At 40.9% G+C, this 19398-nt stretch overlaps 1 protein-coding gene across 2 annotated transcripts in view; it reads right to left on the bottom strand.

The window, feature by feature from the left end:
- The window catches only part of ATR (ATR serine/threonine kinase), an 80837-nt gene that overhangs the window by 28984 nt on the left and 32455 nt on the right, over positions 1–19398 (bottom strand). For both annotated transcript variants that reach the window (XM_039487232.1, XM_039487234.1), the window contains exons 22-31: positions 18463–18669; positions 12720–12833; positions 12337–12452; positions 11715–11835; positions 10395–10532; positions 4089–4296; positions 3406–3584; positions 2224–2388; positions 696–787; positions 1–92 (exon numbers count right to left, since the gene is read on the bottom strand). In XM_039487232.1, coding sequence (XP_039343166.1) covers positions 1–92; positions 696–787; positions 2224–2388; positions 3406–3584; positions 4089–4296; positions 10395–10532; positions 11715–11835; positions 12337–12452; positions 12720–12833; positions 18463–18669 — 1432 coding nt within the window. The remainder of the gene's footprint in view (positions 93–695; positions 788–2223; positions 2389–3405; positions 3585–4088; positions 4297–10394; positions 10533–11714; positions 11836–12336; positions 12453–12719; positions 12834–18462; positions 18670–19398) is intronic.

Below are 19398 nucleotides of genomic sequence, written 5' to 3'. Positions count from 1 at the left end.
CTGCAGCCAAATAATTTTCCAATAAATCCCACTGTGTTAGTTTCCAGGCTGCCTCCACTCTATATGTGTTCAATTCAGATGTCCACTCCGGCCTATAAAAGTACACACAATCAGAACACAATACAAAACCAGCCAGTGCTATAGCCATTATATTTTCTTGGCACAAAATGCATTAGTTCTACATTATATAAACTCTTAAACTAATAAACTCTTAAACAGCAAAACCTCTATATTACTTGAAAATCAAAGGTATGTTAACTTGCTATGAATAACATTAAGTAAAAAAAATGTGATCAATTTATAGTAATTTGAAATTGACATCCCATAAACTGTGTCTGCAAATAATATATATACTTTACTAGTAACACATTTTATGATTAAAAAAAGATGAACTTTCTGGTCAAAATTCACTACTGTGCAAGGAAAACTGTATATTGGAAAAAAAACAAACAAACAACCATATGCTAACAATGAAGGATTCTTTTTTTCCTTGAATAAATTAAAGCATATATCTATCTGCACTGAGTATTATACACAAAGGAAGTAGCAGTATTTCAGACAATGTTGAAATCCTGAAGTTAGAGAAATTTTAAATGTTTCCATTTTGTCCATAAAATCCTATTTCCACACTTCTAGATACACCTGCTGTATTAGAACTTTTTATTATTCAAACAGGGGTTGTATTAAATTATTACCTGTTGGCAAGCACTCCATTCACCTGAGTGATTACAGTAGATAACTGACCAAGACCTAACATGGACTTCACTACACCATGATAATGAATGATCTAGAAATGCAGATAGAATAGATCAAAATATACATCGCGTATAATCAGGAGATGATATGTTGGTAGCTTCTGGGTGCATGTACATCAATTTTTTTCATTATTCTTTTACATTTTTCTTGTTATGAATATGACATGGAAAGAAAAACATTTAAGTAATTAAATTATTACAGCTAAAAAGAATAACCAAATTCACATCAAAAAAATCAAATGTGAACAGAACTCCCTGGAAAAGAATCTCAGCTGATAAGTAATTTCTAAGGTGTGTTTCAGAACAAAGTAAAACTGTTTTTTTAGTATATATGTTTGAGAACTGCTAGGGAAAGTTGTGAACAATAATATGACAAAATCACTGCCATTGGGTAATATACTCCTGTGGCCCAGCAACCCAGGGGCTAATGCAGGTACTGTCAGCCAAAGCTGACTGGCAGCCTCACAGCAGCTGGAAGAATAAAAGAGCTAGGAAGCAGAGAGGCAGGGCAGCTGCCAAAGGAGCAAGCAGGCTGAAGAGGAAAACTGACGGCAAGCTGCTGAGAAGCTGTGCAGAGACAGAACTCTGAGAAGGGCCGATCGGATCAACAGGCTGAAAAGCCTACAGAGATAGAGACCAAGGCCTGGTCTACACTGGCGGGAGGGGGAGGGATCGACGTAAGACACGCAACTTCAGCTACGAGAATAGCGTAGCTGAAGTCGACGTATCTTAGTTCGACTTACCTCGTGTCCTCACGGCGCGGGGTCGATTGTCGCGGCTCCCCCATCAACTTTGCTTCTGCCTCTTGCTGAGCTGGAGTTCAGCAGTCGATGGGAGAGCGATCGGGGATCGATTTATTGTGTCTACACTACACGCGATAAATCAATCCCCGATAGATCAATCGCTACCCACCGATCCGGCGGGTAGTGTAGACATACCCCAAGAAAGGTAGGAAGGAGCTCAGGGCACAGCAGGAGTTATGGAGTCCTGATTCTGCCTGTCTGGCTTAAGGGCCCTCAACTGGAACCCAATGGAGTGGGCAGGCCTGGGTTCCCCAACTTATTTCTTAGAGACTTGAGAACTGAGGTTTCCAGACCCCCTGGAGACCAGGACCACATGACCCCACCAAGAATAAAGAGAAAATTCCTGCACCTCACTGGGACTCATGCAAGGGGAATCGACTGACTGCCCTGCCATATCAAGCAAACTATGGTGCAATCCTGCATTTGGCCAAAGGGGCCACTATTGCATCAACACACACACCCCTATCCACATCTCAATTTCACTTTTAAATTAAAGGTGTTTGGAAGCTAGAGAAAGACTTGCTCCTGTTTGCCAAGTATTGTTTATAGTAACTCATTGCAGCAGTATAAATGTTCATATTTTACATATATATTCTAAGCCTCTATCATTATATTTTTTCACCTTTTTGTTGGATGATGAAATAAGAATGTGTCTTTCATTTTACCTGGTCAGATTCCAGCTGAATAGCCCTGTCATAACAAGCTGTGGCATCTCTCAGCAAACCAATGCTTTCATGTTCAAGGATTTGTTCTTTGAGAGATGGCTCTGCTTTCCGAATTGCGCTTACCCCAGCTACTCCATCTGGTTCATGCATAGCAGCATATAATTTCTTTTTTCGAACATGGAAAATATTACAATTGAAAACATAAATCAAGCACAGTGGTTCAGCTACAAAGGCCAACAACAATACATTTGTATAATGTGTTAAGAATTAAGCATGTTACTTAACTGTCATATAAAACTGCTCCAAAGCAGAGTTCTTAGTTACAAGTTATGACTCTAAGACATCACATAACTGAACAATAAAATCTTTAGACATTTTAGAAGATTTTGCTGGCCAAATTTCCACATGAACTTCAGTCATTCAGTCATTAATTTTCATATGGCTCAGTAACAACAATCTCATGTTACTGAATGGATACCATATCAAATTTATTTGAAACAACTTACACAACGGATAAAATAAAGTACTGTATTATGCAGTAAATTGTATAATACAGAGTTGCAAATATATATGACTCTTACACATCACGGAAGGAGTGTTCTAGATTATTTTTCAAATTAGGAAATCATTGGGCAACTTCAACCATGAGAAGAAGTGAACTCTAAGAGGAACTCAGCTAACATATAAGTTAACTATGCCGCTTGAAAATAATTCTTCATCTTTTTAATACACACGGTGTGCACTCTTCCTCTATTTTAGCAAAAATTACTTCACTTTACAAAAAGATTTCATAATTGTAATATTTTATTTATATAAGTCATGACTAGCTTTTATTTATTTTAAAAAGAGGGTCACGTTCATTGAAAGACAAAAGTGTTCTTTTTTGAAAAAGGAGCCTTTTTAGCGATAATTATAGATTTTTATTTAATTTTCTTGTTTTCTTCTAAAGAGAAACCTCCTCCAGCTTATCACATAAGCAGACATGATGAGTAGGGGGAAACAGCCCTTGCTGCTTGAAGATAGATAACTGTCTATTGCTGTTTCAGAGAGTAACAGCCTAGCCACAGCTGCAATCTTTGAGAAAAGACAAAGGGAGGGGTAACCTTAAGTGTTGACAACTCTAAACATGGCCCATCTCTGTTTTCATCTTCATTTTAAATGAAATAAAAAATTAATTAAAACCTGCAAAAATCCAAGATGCTCCTGAATATTTTGTTTCTTTTCTGTGATGAATGATTCAAAGTGCATTACAGCCCTTGTGTATGCTTTAGAGCGAAAGGAAGCAGCAGCCAATGTATCCTGAGGTATGAGGTCTAGAAAACGTGTCACACTTTGATATTCTGCATAATCCTCACTTGATGCTAGGGAATAAAACAGTTTAAGAAGTTTATTATCCAAGTTTCATTTATAAAGTTATCATTAAAGATTAAAGTTCAGTTCATCCATTACCCCAAATTAATAATTTAATTAAGAATAAAGTTTCTCTCTTCTATAAATATAATTTCTTAAAAGCAGTGCAGCTGCATGTTCTTAAGATTTTCAAGGCATCATATATATCAACTTAGTGTTATATAAGATTTCTAACAATAAATTCAAGATAAAAGAAGAAGTCTTAGAACATCTGTTTCTTACTTTATGAATCCATAGGTTTCTCAAAATAGCAGCTAGAAAACACTATGAGGATAGCAAGGGAATACAGTGTTCGTTTGCCAGTAGTATGGACTTAAGAAAACATAGTAATAGTCTAACACTATCTTGGCAGCATGTTCCATTCTTATGTGGTCCTAATTTGAAGGGACATGTCTAAATGCTTATTTTAAGAATACAAAATTCCTTTTATATACAATACAAATAACATCACTAACCTTTCAGATCCCCTCTGTCTTTGCTTGACTTACTAACAGTTTTCTCAGCAATAAGCATCTGGAATTTATGTCTAGCCCATTGTGTTAGATGATCAAGCATGGAAAACACTGTCTGTGTACTTAGTTGACTCAGATCTGAGGCACTATCCTGGAGTCTTCTAGTACACAGGTCATCGTGTTTGAGAACAGCCATGATCTCTGCATATACCTGCACAGAGGTTAATATGAAAAAAATAAAAACATTTTTAGTTTCATCATAAAGTCTGCAAAATATTAAGAACAACAGATGAAACAGAGGTCAACCTAGAAATATTAGACATTGTAACAGCATTTGTTAAGTGTTTGCAGTGTTTTTGGGGCAGTATAGAGTTCTTGCCCCTAGGGCCTAAATACAGATAGAAAAGAAAAGATAAGAAGGAAAGTATACCAATAAGTACTGTTCAGGGAAAAAGACACAGGAAAGCATGGTGAAGCATTTTGAACAGCTTTATGAAGAACAGATAGTACTGTTCAGCTAAGTGTCTTCAGAATATAGGTAAGTAAAAGGTGCTTCCATGCAAGTCAGACACAGTCTAACTTAAGTAAAATGACTAATAAGATGACTACTGGTTAGTGGATCATGGAATGGCTAGTTTTAATTTTATTTTTGCTTTTATTGAGGTTAATGAAATGTTGCTAGATCTGTTGACCAAGATGTAAGTATGGGTGTGTGAGAAAATATCCTCCTTCCCTCCGCCCCGCCCAAATAAATACATACACATGAGGAATTTAGCAGTTTATGACAGAGAAAACAATGGAAGTTTCCCCAGAAATGGAACATGCAAGTAGGGACATCTTAACTAACTATAAGATTATAAAACATAGTTAAGTCTGATTAATTTGCAATTCCCTTCTCACAGTTTTGTAGGGCTGGAAGGGACCTAGAGAAGTCATCTAGTCCAGCCCCCGTATTGTGGCAGGACCAAGTAATCTAGACCATGCCTGATAGGTGTTTGTCCAGCTATTCTGAAAAACCTCGAATGATGGGGATTACACAAACTTCTCTTGGAAGCCTATTCCACAGCTTAACTATTGTTATAGTTAAAAAGCTTTTCCTAATATCTAACCTAAATCTCCCTTGCTGCAGATTAAGCCGATTACTTCTTGTCCTGCCTTCAGTGGACATGGAGAACAACTGATCACAGCACTTTACAATAACCCTTAACATATTTGAAGCCTTATCAGTTTTCTTTTCTCAAGACTAAACATGCCCAGTTTTCTTAACCTTTCCTCATAGGACAGGTTTTGTAAACCATTTATAATTTTTGGTGCTCTCCTCTGGACTCTGTTCATTTTGTCCACATCTTTCGTAAAGTGTGGCACCCAGAACTGGACACAGTGCTCCAGCTGAGACCTCACCACTGCACAGTAGAATGGGATAATTACCTCTCGTGTCTGACATACAACAATCTTATTACTACATCCCAGAATATTAGCCTTTTTCATAACTACATCACATTGGTGACCCATAGTCAATTTGTGATCCACTCTAACACCCAGAACTTTTTTAGCACTACGTTTTATTTACGATTTATTTGCCATTTTTTAGTTGTGCATTTGATTTTTCCTTCCTAAGCGAGGTACTAGATACTTGTCTTTACTGAAATTCATCTTGTTGAATTCAGACCAATTTGTCAAGGTCATTTTGAATTCTAATCCTGTCCTCTGTGCTTGCAATCCCTTCCTGCTTTGTGTCATCTGCAAACTTTAGAAGTATACTTTCCTCTCTGTTATCCAAGTCATTAATGAAAATACTGAATAGTACCAGACCCAGGACTGACCCCGGTGGGACACCACTATATATGTCCTTCCAGTTTGACAACAAACCATTGATAACTACTCTTTGAATATGGCCTCTCCACCAGTTGTGCACCCACCTATTCATAATTTAATCTAGATCAGTGGTTCTCAAAGCCGGTCCACCGCTTGTTCAGGGAAAGCCCCTGGCAGGCCGGGCCGGTTTGTTTACCTGCCACGTCCGCAGGTTCGGCCGATTTCTCCTCCCACTGGCCGCAGTTAACTGCTCCAGGCCAATGGGGGCTGGCTGCCCTTCCCGCAGCCCCCATTGGCCTGGAGCGGCAAACTGCGGCCAGTGGGAGGTGCGATTGGCCGAACCTGCGGACATGGCAGGTAAACAAACCAGCTTGGCCCACCAGGGGCTTTCCCTGAACAAGTGGTGGACCGGCTTTGAGAACCACTGATCTAGACCACATTTCCCTAGTTTGCTTAAGAACATAAGGGTCAGACCAAAGGTCCATCAGTGAATCTAACAGGCAATGATCAAGTGATCTCTCTCCTGCCATCCATCTCCATCCTCTGACGAACAGAGGCTAGGGACACCATTCTTACCCATCCTGGCTATAGCCATTTATGGACTTAGCCACCATGAATTTATCCAGTCCCCTTTTAAACATTGTTATAGTCCTAGCCTTCACAACCTCCTCAGGTAAGGAGTTCCACAAGCTGACTGTGCGCTGTGTGAAGAAGAACTTCCTTTTATTTGTTTTAAACCTGCTGCCTATTAATTTCATTTGGTGACCCCTAGTTCTTGTATTATGGGAATAAGTAAATAACTTTTCCTTATCCACTTTCTCAACATCACTCATGATTTTATATACCTCTATCATGTCCCCCCTTAGTCTTCTCTTTTCCAAACTGAAGAGTCCTAGCCTCTTTAATCTTTCCTCATATGGGACCCTCTCTAAACCCCTAATCATTTTAGTTGCTCTTTTCTGAACCTTTCTAGTGCTAGAATATCTTTTTGAGGTGAGGAGACCACATCTGTACACAGTATTCGAGATGAATATATTCTCAGTCTTATTCTCTATCCCCTTTTAATGATTCCTAACATCCTGTTTGCTTTTTGAACATCTTCAGAGAACTATCCACGATAACTCCAAGATCTTTATCATGTTGTATGTATAGTTGGGGTTATTTTTTCCAATGTGCATTACTTTACATTTATCCACATTAAATTTCATTTGCCATTTTGTTGCCCAATCACTTAGTTTTGTGAGATCTTTTTGAAGTTCTTCACAATCTGCTTTGGTCTTAACTATCTTGAGTAGTTTAGTATCATCTGCAAACTTTGCCACCTCACTGTTTACCCCTTTCTCCAGATCATTTATGAATAAATTGAATAGGATTGGTCCTAGGACTGACAACACCACTAGTTACCCCTCTCCATTCTTAGAATTTACCATTAATTACTACCCTTTGTTCCCTGTCCTTTAACCAGTTCTCAATCCATGTAAGGACCTTTCCTTTTATCCCATGACAGCTTAATTTACGTAAGAGCCTTTGGTGAGGGACCTTGTCAAAGGCTTAAATCTAAATACACTATGTCCACCGGATCCCCTTGTCCACATGTTTGTTGACTCCTTCAAAGAACTCTAATAGATTAGTAAGACACGATTTCCCTTTACAGAAACCATGTTGACTATTGCTCAAGAGTTTATGTTTTTCTATGTGTCTGACAATTTTATTCTTTACTATTGTTTCAACTAATTTTAGAGCCCTTTTTAAATATTGATTTAAAGGACAGGTTACAAACCTTAGTTAATAGTCACATTTGAGTTCTTTCAGAACTCTTGGGTGAATGCCATCTGGTCCCGTGACTTGTTAATGTTGAGTTTATCAATTAATTCCAAAACCTCCTCTAGTGACACTTCAATCTGTGACAGTTCCTCAGATTTGTCACCTACAAAAGCCAGCTCAGGTTTGGGAATCTCCTAACATCCTCAGCCGTGAAGACTGAAGCAAAGAATCCATTTAGTTTCTCCGCAATGACTTTCTTTTAAGCGCTCCTTTGAATTTTGATCATCAAGGGCCCCACTGGTTGTTTAGCAGGTTTCTGCTTCTGATGTACTTAAAAACATTTTGTTATTACCTTTGGAGTTTTTCTTCAAACTCCTCTTTGGCTTTTCTTATTACACTCTTGCACTTAAGTTGGCAGTGTTTGTGCTCCTTTCTATTTGCCTCACTAGGATTTGACTTCCACTTTTAAAGGAAGTCTTTTATCTCTCACTGCTTCTTTTACATGGTTGTTAAGCCACGGTGGCTCTTTTTAGTTCTTTTACTGTTTTTCTTAATTTGGGGTATACATTGAAGTTGGGCCTCTATTATGGTGTCTTTAAAATTTCACTTTAGTCACTGTACCTTTTAACTTTTGTCTAACTAACCCCTCATTTTTGTATAGTTCCCCTTTGAAATTAAAGGCCACAGTGTTGGGCAGTTGAGGTGTTCTTCCCACCACAGTGATGTTGAATGCTATTGTATTATGGTCACTATTTCCAAGCGGTCCTGCTATTGTTACCTCTTGACCAGCCCACTCAGGATTAAATCTAGAGTCGCCTCCCTTGTGGGTTAGCTGCTCCATGAAGCAGTCATTTAAAGTATCGAGAAATTTTATCTCTGCATTTCGTCCTGAAGTGAAATGTTCCCAGTCAATATGGGGATAATTGAAATCCCCACTATTATTGGGTTCTTAATTTTGATAGCCTCTCTAATTTCCCTTAGCATTTCATCATCACTATTACTGTCCTGGTCAGGTGGTCGATAATAGATCCCTACTGTTATATTTTTACTAGAGCATGAAATTTCTATCCATAGAGACTCTATGGAACCTGTGGATAAGATTTTTACTTCATTTGAATCTACACTTTCTTTAACATATAGTGCCACTCCTCCCCCTGCATGGCCTGTTCTGTCCTTCCGATATATTTTGTACCCCGGAATGATTGTGTCCCATTGATTGCTCTCAGTCCACCAGGTTTCTGTGATGCCTATTATATCTATATCCTCCTTTATCACAAGGCACTCTAGTTCACCCATCTTATTATTTAGACTTCTGGCATTTGTGTACAAGCACTTTAAAAACTTGTCCCTGTTTATTAGCCTGCCTTTTTCTGATGTGCCAGATTCTTTTTTATGTGACTGTTTATCATCTGATCCGGCCCTTACATTATACTTCTCATTCCTCTGCTCCTGACTATAACCTGGAGATTCTCTATCATCAGACTCTCCCCAAGAGAAGTCTGTGTCCGATCCACACGCTCCTCTGCAGCAGTCGGCTTTCCCCCATCTCCTAGTTTAAAAACTGCTCTACAACCTTTTTAATGTTTAGTGCCAGCAGTCTGGTTCCACTTTGGTTTAGGTGGTTAGAGAATGTTATGTGGGACTGTGTCAAAAGCCTCACTAAAATCAAGATACATCATGTCTACTGCTTCCCCCCATCCATTAGGCCAGTAACCTTGTCAAAGAAGAAAATTAGTTTGGTTTGGCATGATTTGTTTTTGAGAAATCCATGCTGGCAATTCCTTATAACCCCATTATCCTCCACGCGCTTACAGATTGTTTAAAAATTTGTTCTAATATCTTTCCAGGTATCAAAGTTAGGCTGACTGGTCTACAACTCCCTGGGTCCTCTCTGTTTCTCTTTTTAAAGACAGATACTATGTTTGCTGTTCTCCAGTTGTCTGGGACCTCACCTGTCCTCCAGTTCTCAAACATAAATGCTAATGGTTCCAAGATTGCTTCAGCTAGTTCCTTAAATACCCTGGCATGAATTTCATCAAGCCCCACTAACTTAAATGCATCTAACTTTTCTAAATATTCTTTAACCTGTTCTTCCCCTATTTTGGCTTGCATTCCTTCCCCCTTCAACATATTCTACAGCAATATTAAGGACCAGATTCATTCTCCAGTTTCTCTCAGGAAAAACAAAAACAAAACTCCCAAAACCACATGCACAGAAGTAGAACCCAGCCTGCGGGTCCCTAATAACAAGAAGCCCACACAGAAAGGTTGTGGCACAAGACACGCATGAACTCTGCTCTACAGGAGGACTTGTGCATAACCAGCTTTTCTCCTAAAGTGGAAGTCATGGCCGGGTCAGGGGAAATTAGAGGACAGAGCAACCTGAAGATACACCAATCCAATTTACTCCCTGGGCAGGGTGTGCAATGCCTATTTCCTCCTTCTACCACTCTAGCTCCTGATGCTGCAGCCCTATTTGGATACATAGCCTCCCCGCTTCTGAGGTCAAAGCACAGTACACTACTCAGACGAAATAGTTTCTCTGTGGAGCTGGTGCACCACCTATCAGCAGTAACTTTCAAGACTTACTCAAAGCCTGGCTGAACATTTATATTATTAATGCAGAAGAGTGTAAAATACCTAAATTGAGCACTTCAAATATACTGTTATGCTGTTATGCTGCTTCAATTTTAATTCTTATGAAGAATGTACAGGAAAACATCATCTCACCTCCTGTTGGTCCTCCTGATTGCATCCCAATAAAACATAGACAAGAATGTGTGGAAGAAGATAGATCGTCACTTTGAAGTCATTCTTCATCATAATACTGCAGCAGCTGAAGACTCTGCTGGCAAGATCATGTCGCACCTGTAACAAAAATTTTCAGGAAGAGTGTTTTTTGTAGGTAAAACGTATGTTGCTAGCAGAATTGTTGGAAGTTTTAGACAACGTATAAAAAAATACAGTTCTTGTTACTGTTGCAGATAAACTATCCCATCCAATTTATTGGTACCTGATACTCTCAGTCCAACGAACCATAGACAGATTATCAGACTTATACTTGCACAAGTGAGGGACTATCATATGTGGGAGCTATGGATATAGGGAGGGAAATACATCAGCATTGCTACTGTGCTGAATGTTTTCAGGATTGGCACACCAGTATTAGCGTGCCATTGTGGAGTTGTGTCTACAAAGAATTTCTGGACAGCGGGGCTCTTCACGCAGCCAAAAGCAGAACCCCTTCCTCTGTCCTACAAAGATGCCAAGGGAATGGAGATATAAATCCATTCATACGTCTGTCAGAAAGCAGAAAAAGCCACTATAGCTGGCGAGTTAGAGTGGCTCCCTTTTGGTGTAGTTCATTTAAAAACAACGTTTTGAATGTATCACCTACATATGATGGCATGGGGGTGGGTGGGAAAAGGAGGACAACATAGATGGTTTCTATGTGCTGGGATTGTGCAACTACAGGGATACGAAAAATGTGACAGGCTTCCTTCCCTACATTTCTGAGGAGATTTGAGGTTTATATCTTATCTCAGAAACACCTGAGATATTAGTGCTCCTGGCAACTAACAACATATTTTACATTTTTAGTTTTCTAAAATCTACAAAGAGGTGTTAAGAACTTGTTAAAGCCAAAAGCCTGAAATAATCTTAACTAAGGTGCTGCCAATATGTCTCCACAACAAGTGACAGATCTAGCAACAAAAAATTCATAGTATACATAAGGACTGTGGATGGTTACATGGGTGTTTCTTGGTGGTACAAAAAGTGCTGTAATTTGTGCTAAAACCATGCCTGTAATCAAAAAGGCCAATCCCTCAAAAGGCCAAGTATCCTTAGCCTCTACTGACTGCAATGGATGTTAAGTGCACCAAGTATCTCATCAAATTGGGCCTAAGTGAGGTTTTTGCCCATAGTTTTTTCCTCATTTCTTTAACAGACAGGATTTGATGAAGACTAAATATACTCCACACACATTAGTATACTAGCTCACTAGTTATCTTTTCATTCAAATACATATAGCACACTCATTGCAATTACCTTTGTTATAAGATAACCTGCCCAGGTTGCTGACCATTCTGCAAAATTGTTGCCTAATTTGCTTAAGTAAATTGGCTTCTTCATTTTAGACCAGTTTACAGCCTTCTGGTAACTCTTGTATCTGTAATTTTAAAATCCAAATTTAGTAAACAGGTATTGTTTTCCTATGTGGAAGAAAGGACACAGTCCACAAGTAACCAGGAAAGTTAGCTTCTATGTTTTTGTAAGGATCAAAAAATCTCAAGCATGCAGTATGTAAAAAGACTTGAATCCTATTGGAGTTCATACCTGTACTTTAATGAAAAACAGAGATAAGGATGATTTCATGGCAGTTTTTAAAATCTCACTCTGAGGACAAACTGCCAGGCCTGAATGTGATATTTGTGCACAGAATATTTTTCTTTGTGACTTGCAAGTCACTGAAGGATTTAAATATTCAAGTGAGAGACTAGTAAGTATTATACAGAAAAAATAGGGCTATATTTGAGTTTTATACCTAAGCACACTCTTCCAGGGAAGTTAGCAAGAGTGGCATGCATATAAACAAAACCAAATTATTGCTAACTTGGAGAAAGATGTATTTTAAAAGCTGTACTCCAATATTTATTTAAATGACACATACCGTGTATTTAAGTGAGGTTCCAGTATTTCCTGAACATGCTCAGGAAACCTCCTCCAAAGCCTGGAGCCTGGACAGTCAGTGTTTGTCTCTCTACAGTCATAGATGGATAGCAATTCCTAAAAATGTAAAAACAGAAATGCCATCTTTTAAAACTGCAAATTACTCAGAATTCTAGTAGCCATATAGGATTTGAGGAGTTAAAAACTCTTACAGTATCCTAAATCACATACTAAGACCACCAGTATTTTAAGTGAAATATTAGAAAGGTCAAATATGTAAATATGTTCCTTAAAAATGTTTGTTGTACAGATTCTGCATTTCAGTGCAACAAAGAAAAAAATTCAATAATAAAAATAGGTGATCTAACAAACATGCTGCCTTACCTGAATGGCATACGCTGCAGAATCTTGAGCACGGACATTATCAGCATAAGCCATGAATGCTCTGGTTAGTTCCATTAATAATCCATGGCCAAAATTTGGATCCTCCACTCCAGCCTCAGTAACAAACAAAAAGATAAATTTATTTAAGAGGCTGGCTACTGGCTCAAGAAAGAACTTTAGTCTATCACCTTTGGAGCCTGGTTTCAAATTGGGTTTAGATGAGAAAGGAGGCTGATGTTTGATGATATCTGGCCCACAATTCACTTTCAAAGGAAACTGGGGGCCTAACTCACTTAGATCCTTTAGAAAATACCAAACTGAAGAGGAAAAAGTTCTACGCAATACACAGTGAGAGTAAATTTTCAGTTTCTGTGGAAATGGATTGAAAATTAATTTGTGTGTGGTCTTAATCCCAAACTGCACACATCACAAGACTATCACAATACTGACAGACTTGCAAGTCTCTATGGCCTGGTCTACACTAGGACTTTAATACACTGCACCACTCTGTTGACGCTCTGGACAGCAGTCCGAGCTTGGATTCTCTGACCAGCCACACAGGAAATGACCGGGAAAATTTGAATTCATTTTCCTGTCTGGGCACTTTGAATCTGACGTCCTGGCTGGACATCGGCACCTGCAACGATGCAGAGCTCTCCAGCAGAGGAGTTCATGTTATCTGTGAATAGAAAGAGGACCCAGCATAGACTGACTGGGAACTCTTCGATCTGATCGGTGTGTGGAGGTCTCCAAAGCCATGAGAGACAGAGGATACAGGCGGGATGCGGACCCCAGACAAGGCTACCAAAAATCAACCACCACTGCCCCACCAGTGACCGTGCCAGTTCCTCGGTGATGTTCGCGGACGGGAAGATGTGGACGCTGGTTTCGACAGCCAGGATCTATTCATCACCGTCACGGAGATCCCCCCACAACCCTCCCCGGCCATTAACCTGGACCCTGAATCAGGGGAAGGAGCAGTCGGTAAGTGCTTTCACCATGTTAACTTTTATTCTTAATATAACAGGAATCTTAACTGTGTGAAAAGGAGGTCTCTCTAGATATGGGGATAGAACAGAAATCATCCTTGGAGATCTCGCATCAGCAGGAGGTTCCTGGGAGAGCTGCCTTATTGGGTGCTCCGTGGTAGCACAGTTTTCCGCGCAAGGCTTTCATGAGGAACTCAGGGAGCACTGCCTCCCCGAGCACGGCTGCATCGGGCCCTGGTTCGTGCTAGCTTTCACGCAGCATGCGCTCTCTATCTCCTTCAGTGACCCTCCTCAGGGTGATCTCGCCGAGACTCCTGCATCTAATTAGGTAATTACTGTAATTTTACGCCTGGTCCAAAGTATTTTTAAAAATCTACGGACAGACGGCATAGCACAGACTCAGCACGCAGCCGCGTGACGAGCGTAACGGAAAGCCAAAGAATATAATGGGACGCCATGGAGGGGGGGGAATGAGGACGCAAGGTATCCCACAGTTCCTGCTGTCTCCAAAAGTATTTGCATTCTTGGATGAGCTCCAAATGCTTCTAGGGTCAAACACAGTGTCTGCGGTGGGTCAGGGCATAGTTACACACCCCACCCACCACCAGAAGTGAAAACAATTCTCTGTTGACTCTTTTACATGTCACCCTATCTTTACTGAATGCTGCAGATAGACGCGATGGTGCAGCACTCAACACCAACATCCTTGCTCCCCGCCATGGGTGGCTGATGGTACAATAAGATGGAAATCCGTCCTCATCATCAGCCTATTGGCACATGGGGCAGTGCAAAGGGCTGGTAACCATGCCGACTAGTATCAGTAAGGTCGATCAAGGGCGCCTGTCCCTAATTTTTGATGGCTGATGGTACAATATGGCTGGTAACCGTCCTCATCATTGCAACAGGGGCTGAGCTCCATCAGCCCCACCCTTCATTGTAAATAAAAGATTCAATTGCCCCTGGACTAGCAGAGGGATGATGGGCTCCTTCATCCACACTCCTTAATGTCCTGCCTGGACTATCATTGCAGCTGGAGGCTTCCTTCCAGTCATTTCTCACAAACAAGTCACTGTGTCTTATTCCTGCATTCTTTATTACTTCATCACACAAGTGGGGGGACAATGGTATGGTAGCCCAGGAAGGCTGGGGTAAGAACGGAATGAACAGGTGGTGTTGTTGCAGGAGCACCCCCTGTGAATAGCATACAGCTCAGAATTTATGCAGGATCGGACACAGAGCAGCTGTGCTCTCTGGTTCTATGATACAGTGGTTCTCTAGTACACTTGCCCATAATCTAGGCAGGACTGATTCTATTTTTAGATACCAAAAAGGAGGGATTGACTCAGGCAGTCATTCTGGCTGCTCGGCCAGGGCACTTATGACAGCAGCAAATGGTGCAATGCAAAAGGACAGGTAACCATGCCCATCTTATTACCATCTTATTACCAATTTATGGTATGGTTGATGGTACAATATGGCTGGTAACCATCTCTGCTGTCATGCAAAAGCAAAAGCATGCTGCTGTGTAGCGCTGCTGGCCCGCCTCTGTCAGCGGCATCTAGTACACATACGGTGACATACACAAAAGACAAAACAGTGTCCATGGTTGCCACGCTATGGCGTATGCCAGGGCAATTCTGGGAAAACGGGCTTGAAATGATTGTCTGCCGTTGCTTTCCCGGAGGAAGGAATGACTGGCGACATTTACCCAGAATCCACCGTGAAAATGATTTGTGCCCCAGCAGGCACAGGGGTCTCAACCCAGAATTCACAGAGACAGCCTAGACTCAGTTAATTGTTCGCAAAAATGTATCTTTGCAAGGAATTCACTCTGTTTCCCATCTCACAGCTTCCACTGTCTCCAGACCTGCCACAGCATCCCCCTCGCAGAGGCTGGCAAATATTAGGCTGCGAAAGAAAAAGACAAGGGACAAGATGTTCGAGGAACGAGCAGAGGCGGACCAGCAGAGCCAGTGGAGGAGACCGTCTCTCTGTGCCAGCGCCACAGCGAACGGGAGGAGAGGTGGCGTGAGGAAGACAAGCAGGCGACTGAAACGCTGCTTGGACTAGTGAGGAGCAAACGGACACGCTCAGGCGCCTTGTGGATGTTCTGCAGGACCGCAGGAGGACAGAGACACCCTGCAGTGTATCTGCAACCGCACTCCTGCCACAAAGTCCCATACCCCCTCACCGAAAATAATCAGGAGGAGCGTGACTACTGTCACTGCACCACAGCACAGTGCTCAAGTACCCAAAAGCTCTCATACCCTACATTTGCCGAAGTCCTTCACTTCCAGACTCACAGTAGTCCCAATCCCAGTCCCATCCCCTACATGTCTACTTAATTAATAAAAATGCTTTGCTGTTAATTACTGTTTCCGTTATGTTTTTCAAAGAAGACTGTGTTAGAATGGGGGGTGTGGGGAAGGGGGTGGTTAATTGCATAGGACAGTCACCTTTCCCAGGGTACAGACACGGGGGCAGGATCAGCAGCGGGTCACACACACGGTGCAGTCAGTAGGCACCCTGGTCGGTTTTTGGAGGTGGTTTCCAGGATCTGTGTGGGCGGGGGAGATGTGACTTTGCAGCGGGGGAAGGCGGTTACAGATCTTATACAGCGGTCCTTGTCCTGGACCGCTGAGTCACGCAGCTGAGGAATCTGTATCCGTCCTCCTCCACCACAAGGTCACATATCCGCCCGCACACAGAATTCCATAAAGAGGGATGGCAGGCTCCGTTGAAAGAAGCATTCAGCAGGAGCCTGTCATTCACACCCTACCCAGCACAGCCTGCGTCCCAGTTTCAACCCTTTCACGAAAAGTCATGAATAAAGAAACCTTTGTTAAGTAATAATGGGACATGTATTTTATTTTTAAGAGGAGAGTCAACAGTAACTGGGTAAAGAAACAGGGGCAGGTTCAGCTTCTCTGTAAAGAAACTGAACAGTCACAGGTCACGCTGCTCGCTGGTATTTGAAGAGGTCCTTGTCGCTGTCCCAGGCGCTTGTATAGGGCTTCATGAGCAAGTGCATTAGCGGGCAGGCTGGGTCCCGAGGATGACTATAGGCATCTGCACATCCACAACAGTTATTTCGTGGTCCGGGAAGAAACTACCTTCCTGCAGGCGTCTGAGCAGCCCACAGTTCCTGAAAACACACGCATCATGAACCTTGCCCGGCCACCCGACGTTGATGTTTGTAATATGGTCCCCAGTGCTTGCAGCACCATTGAAAAGTAGCCCAATTTCTCAGCAGCTGACTGTGGAAGAGGTGGACGATAAAGTGCGAGGAGGCTCCATGCTTGCAGCGCTGTCACTGACCAGAAAAGTGAGGGAGGAGGTTGTGATTGACGGTTCAATGATGACACTTACCCAAAACTACCAGCAGGCATTGGGGCTCTACCCAGCATTCCAATGGGCAGGGGGGACGGGGGGAACTGTGGGATTCCCCACAGTGCACCGCTCAAAAAATCACGCTGGGCCCGTGAATGTGGACTCAGAAATTCGAATTAGTGTATTTAGTATGGATACACAAATTCGACTTCATAAGGTCGAATCCACAAATTCGAACTAAGTTGATTCGAAATAGTCTTGTAGTGTAGACAAGGCCTATGAAACAGCCCCAGGTTTGGAATAGCAGGCATGTTCAGAACTGAGGTACTTTGAGAGAGTTTTGGTGACTGTTGCCCACACCATGACTAAGTCAAGCCAGTGCTATTAGTCCTTCACTTCCATGAGCAGTAAATTCACTTTCAATTCATGGTCAAATCCCAAAAGGTGCAGAACATCTACTGAGCTTTTGCCACACCCAATGATTTCAGCACCTTAGGGTTTAGCCCTAAATAAAGTGCTTAAACAATGGCATTAGTCATTACAAAATCACTACAAAATATAGCACAAATCAAAATCTTTATTCATGGAAGTGAGTTACTGACAAAGAAAGAAGGCTACCTACTGCTGTCCATATTTGAGATAATACTTCTGTACAAGTAACTTGCACAATAGCTGTCTGCACTGTTTAGCTCTAGATAGTGCCAGGAGCTTAATTTTCAGGAAATTTCTCCACCCACAAATTATGTATTTTATAATGAAGACATTCATATTTAAAATGGGGGGGAGGGGGAGAATAGCTCAGTGATTTGAGCATAACATGTGATTTGAGAAAAAAAAAAAGCATACACTCCATGCCATTTTATTTCCATTAAACCACATTATTGATTTTCATGTTCATCCACATTCTCCACTGGTCTCATATTTAGACATCAATTTTACAAAATGGTGCCTAGGGACTGAGCCCCATGACTCCAATTAAGGTTACCCAGAGCTGCACAGCTATGTCCCTGCATAATACGTTATAAATTCATCCTTTGGAGTTGACATTGCTCTGAAGCATAACAGTTTTCCGACACTCAGAAATGTTTACATGTACAATGAAACAACAGCATTATGTAACTGATTTGAAAAAGTATCCAAGTTTTGTTTTTAATTGAATTATAAACTGAGTTAGTCTCTCAAGAACTCTATTTTAAATGTCTTAAACAGAGCATTTTGTGGAACCACCAGGGATGAGTATTGAGATTCGCTTACCCTACGTCAATTAACAGCTTTTAATAAAACTTGATGCTTTCAATTTGTGCCATTCTGCAACATTTTACTACCCAACCAACTATTTAATTCAATACAACATTTCTCTTCTGACTGCAGTTTCAAAAGTTAACAGTATCATATGATAGAAATTCCAATGTGATGTTCCTTACCACAAATGTAAAATTATTTCCTTGGGTTTCACTTGTTGAAAAGTCCAGTCTACCTGGATCTATGGCTCCCAGCTCACCTAAACATTCTCCACAAAGCAATCGGGCTTGAGAGTTTGCATCCTGACAGCCAATTAAAAGCACAGTTACCAACTGGGAGATGACTGGCTCCACAGTTTCACTGTCTGTTGCATATTTTATCAATTTTTCCTAAGAAATTGAAAGAGGAACAGAAAGAAAACAAATCAATTATAAGTGTGGATATAGCAAAGTTTATCTTATGGGGAAAACAACAGTAAAAGATCTTTCCTCCATATTTCACCATCTCATAACCCTTATGTTTGTCATCTCCTGCCTGTCCTGTTTAATTTACAGCTCAATTCTTGCATCGTCTACCTGCAATGCTTACTCACATCAGAAGTAAATGGTAGTACTCATCTGAGTAAGGGACACAGGATCTGGCCCTCAGTTTGTCTCCTACTCGAGAAGTCTTTCATTATCTATAAATAATCATACACTTCTATGGTACTGTAGAAACAAAAAATTGATTTGTGGGGACCAAGACATGGCACAAGGCCCAATGCCTTTTTATAAAGCCTGGTTACAATTCATTAAACAAAACAGATATTGTCCCACACATTACTTTAAACCTTATTCTTATCTATTTAATTTTGTTAAATAACTTAACTGCACAACTGCACATAATTACAGGAAGGATTTGTCCTAATGAGAAATTACATAGCTCAACATTTCACCACAAAAGAGAGCCAATCTGACAGCCATTTATTAATGTATCAACACAACAAAAGTCATAACACACAAGGACAACTTACAATCTCTTATCTGGCTTCATAAATTAGAGGAAATGCCTTGCTATTACTCATGGCCATATGTAAATAGTTCTGGCATTAGTGAGTACATATGGGAATACATTCTCTC

Source organism: Mauremys reevesii, linkage group 9 (genome assembly GCF_016161935.1).
Source record: "Mauremys reevesii isolate NIE-2019 linkage group 9, ASM1616193v1, whole genome shotgun sequence".
Taxonomy (NCBI): Eukaryota; Metazoa; Chordata; order Testudines; family Geoemydidae; genus Mauremys; species Mauremys reevesii.
This window is presented reverse-complemented; position numbering and strand designations above follow the sequence as displayed.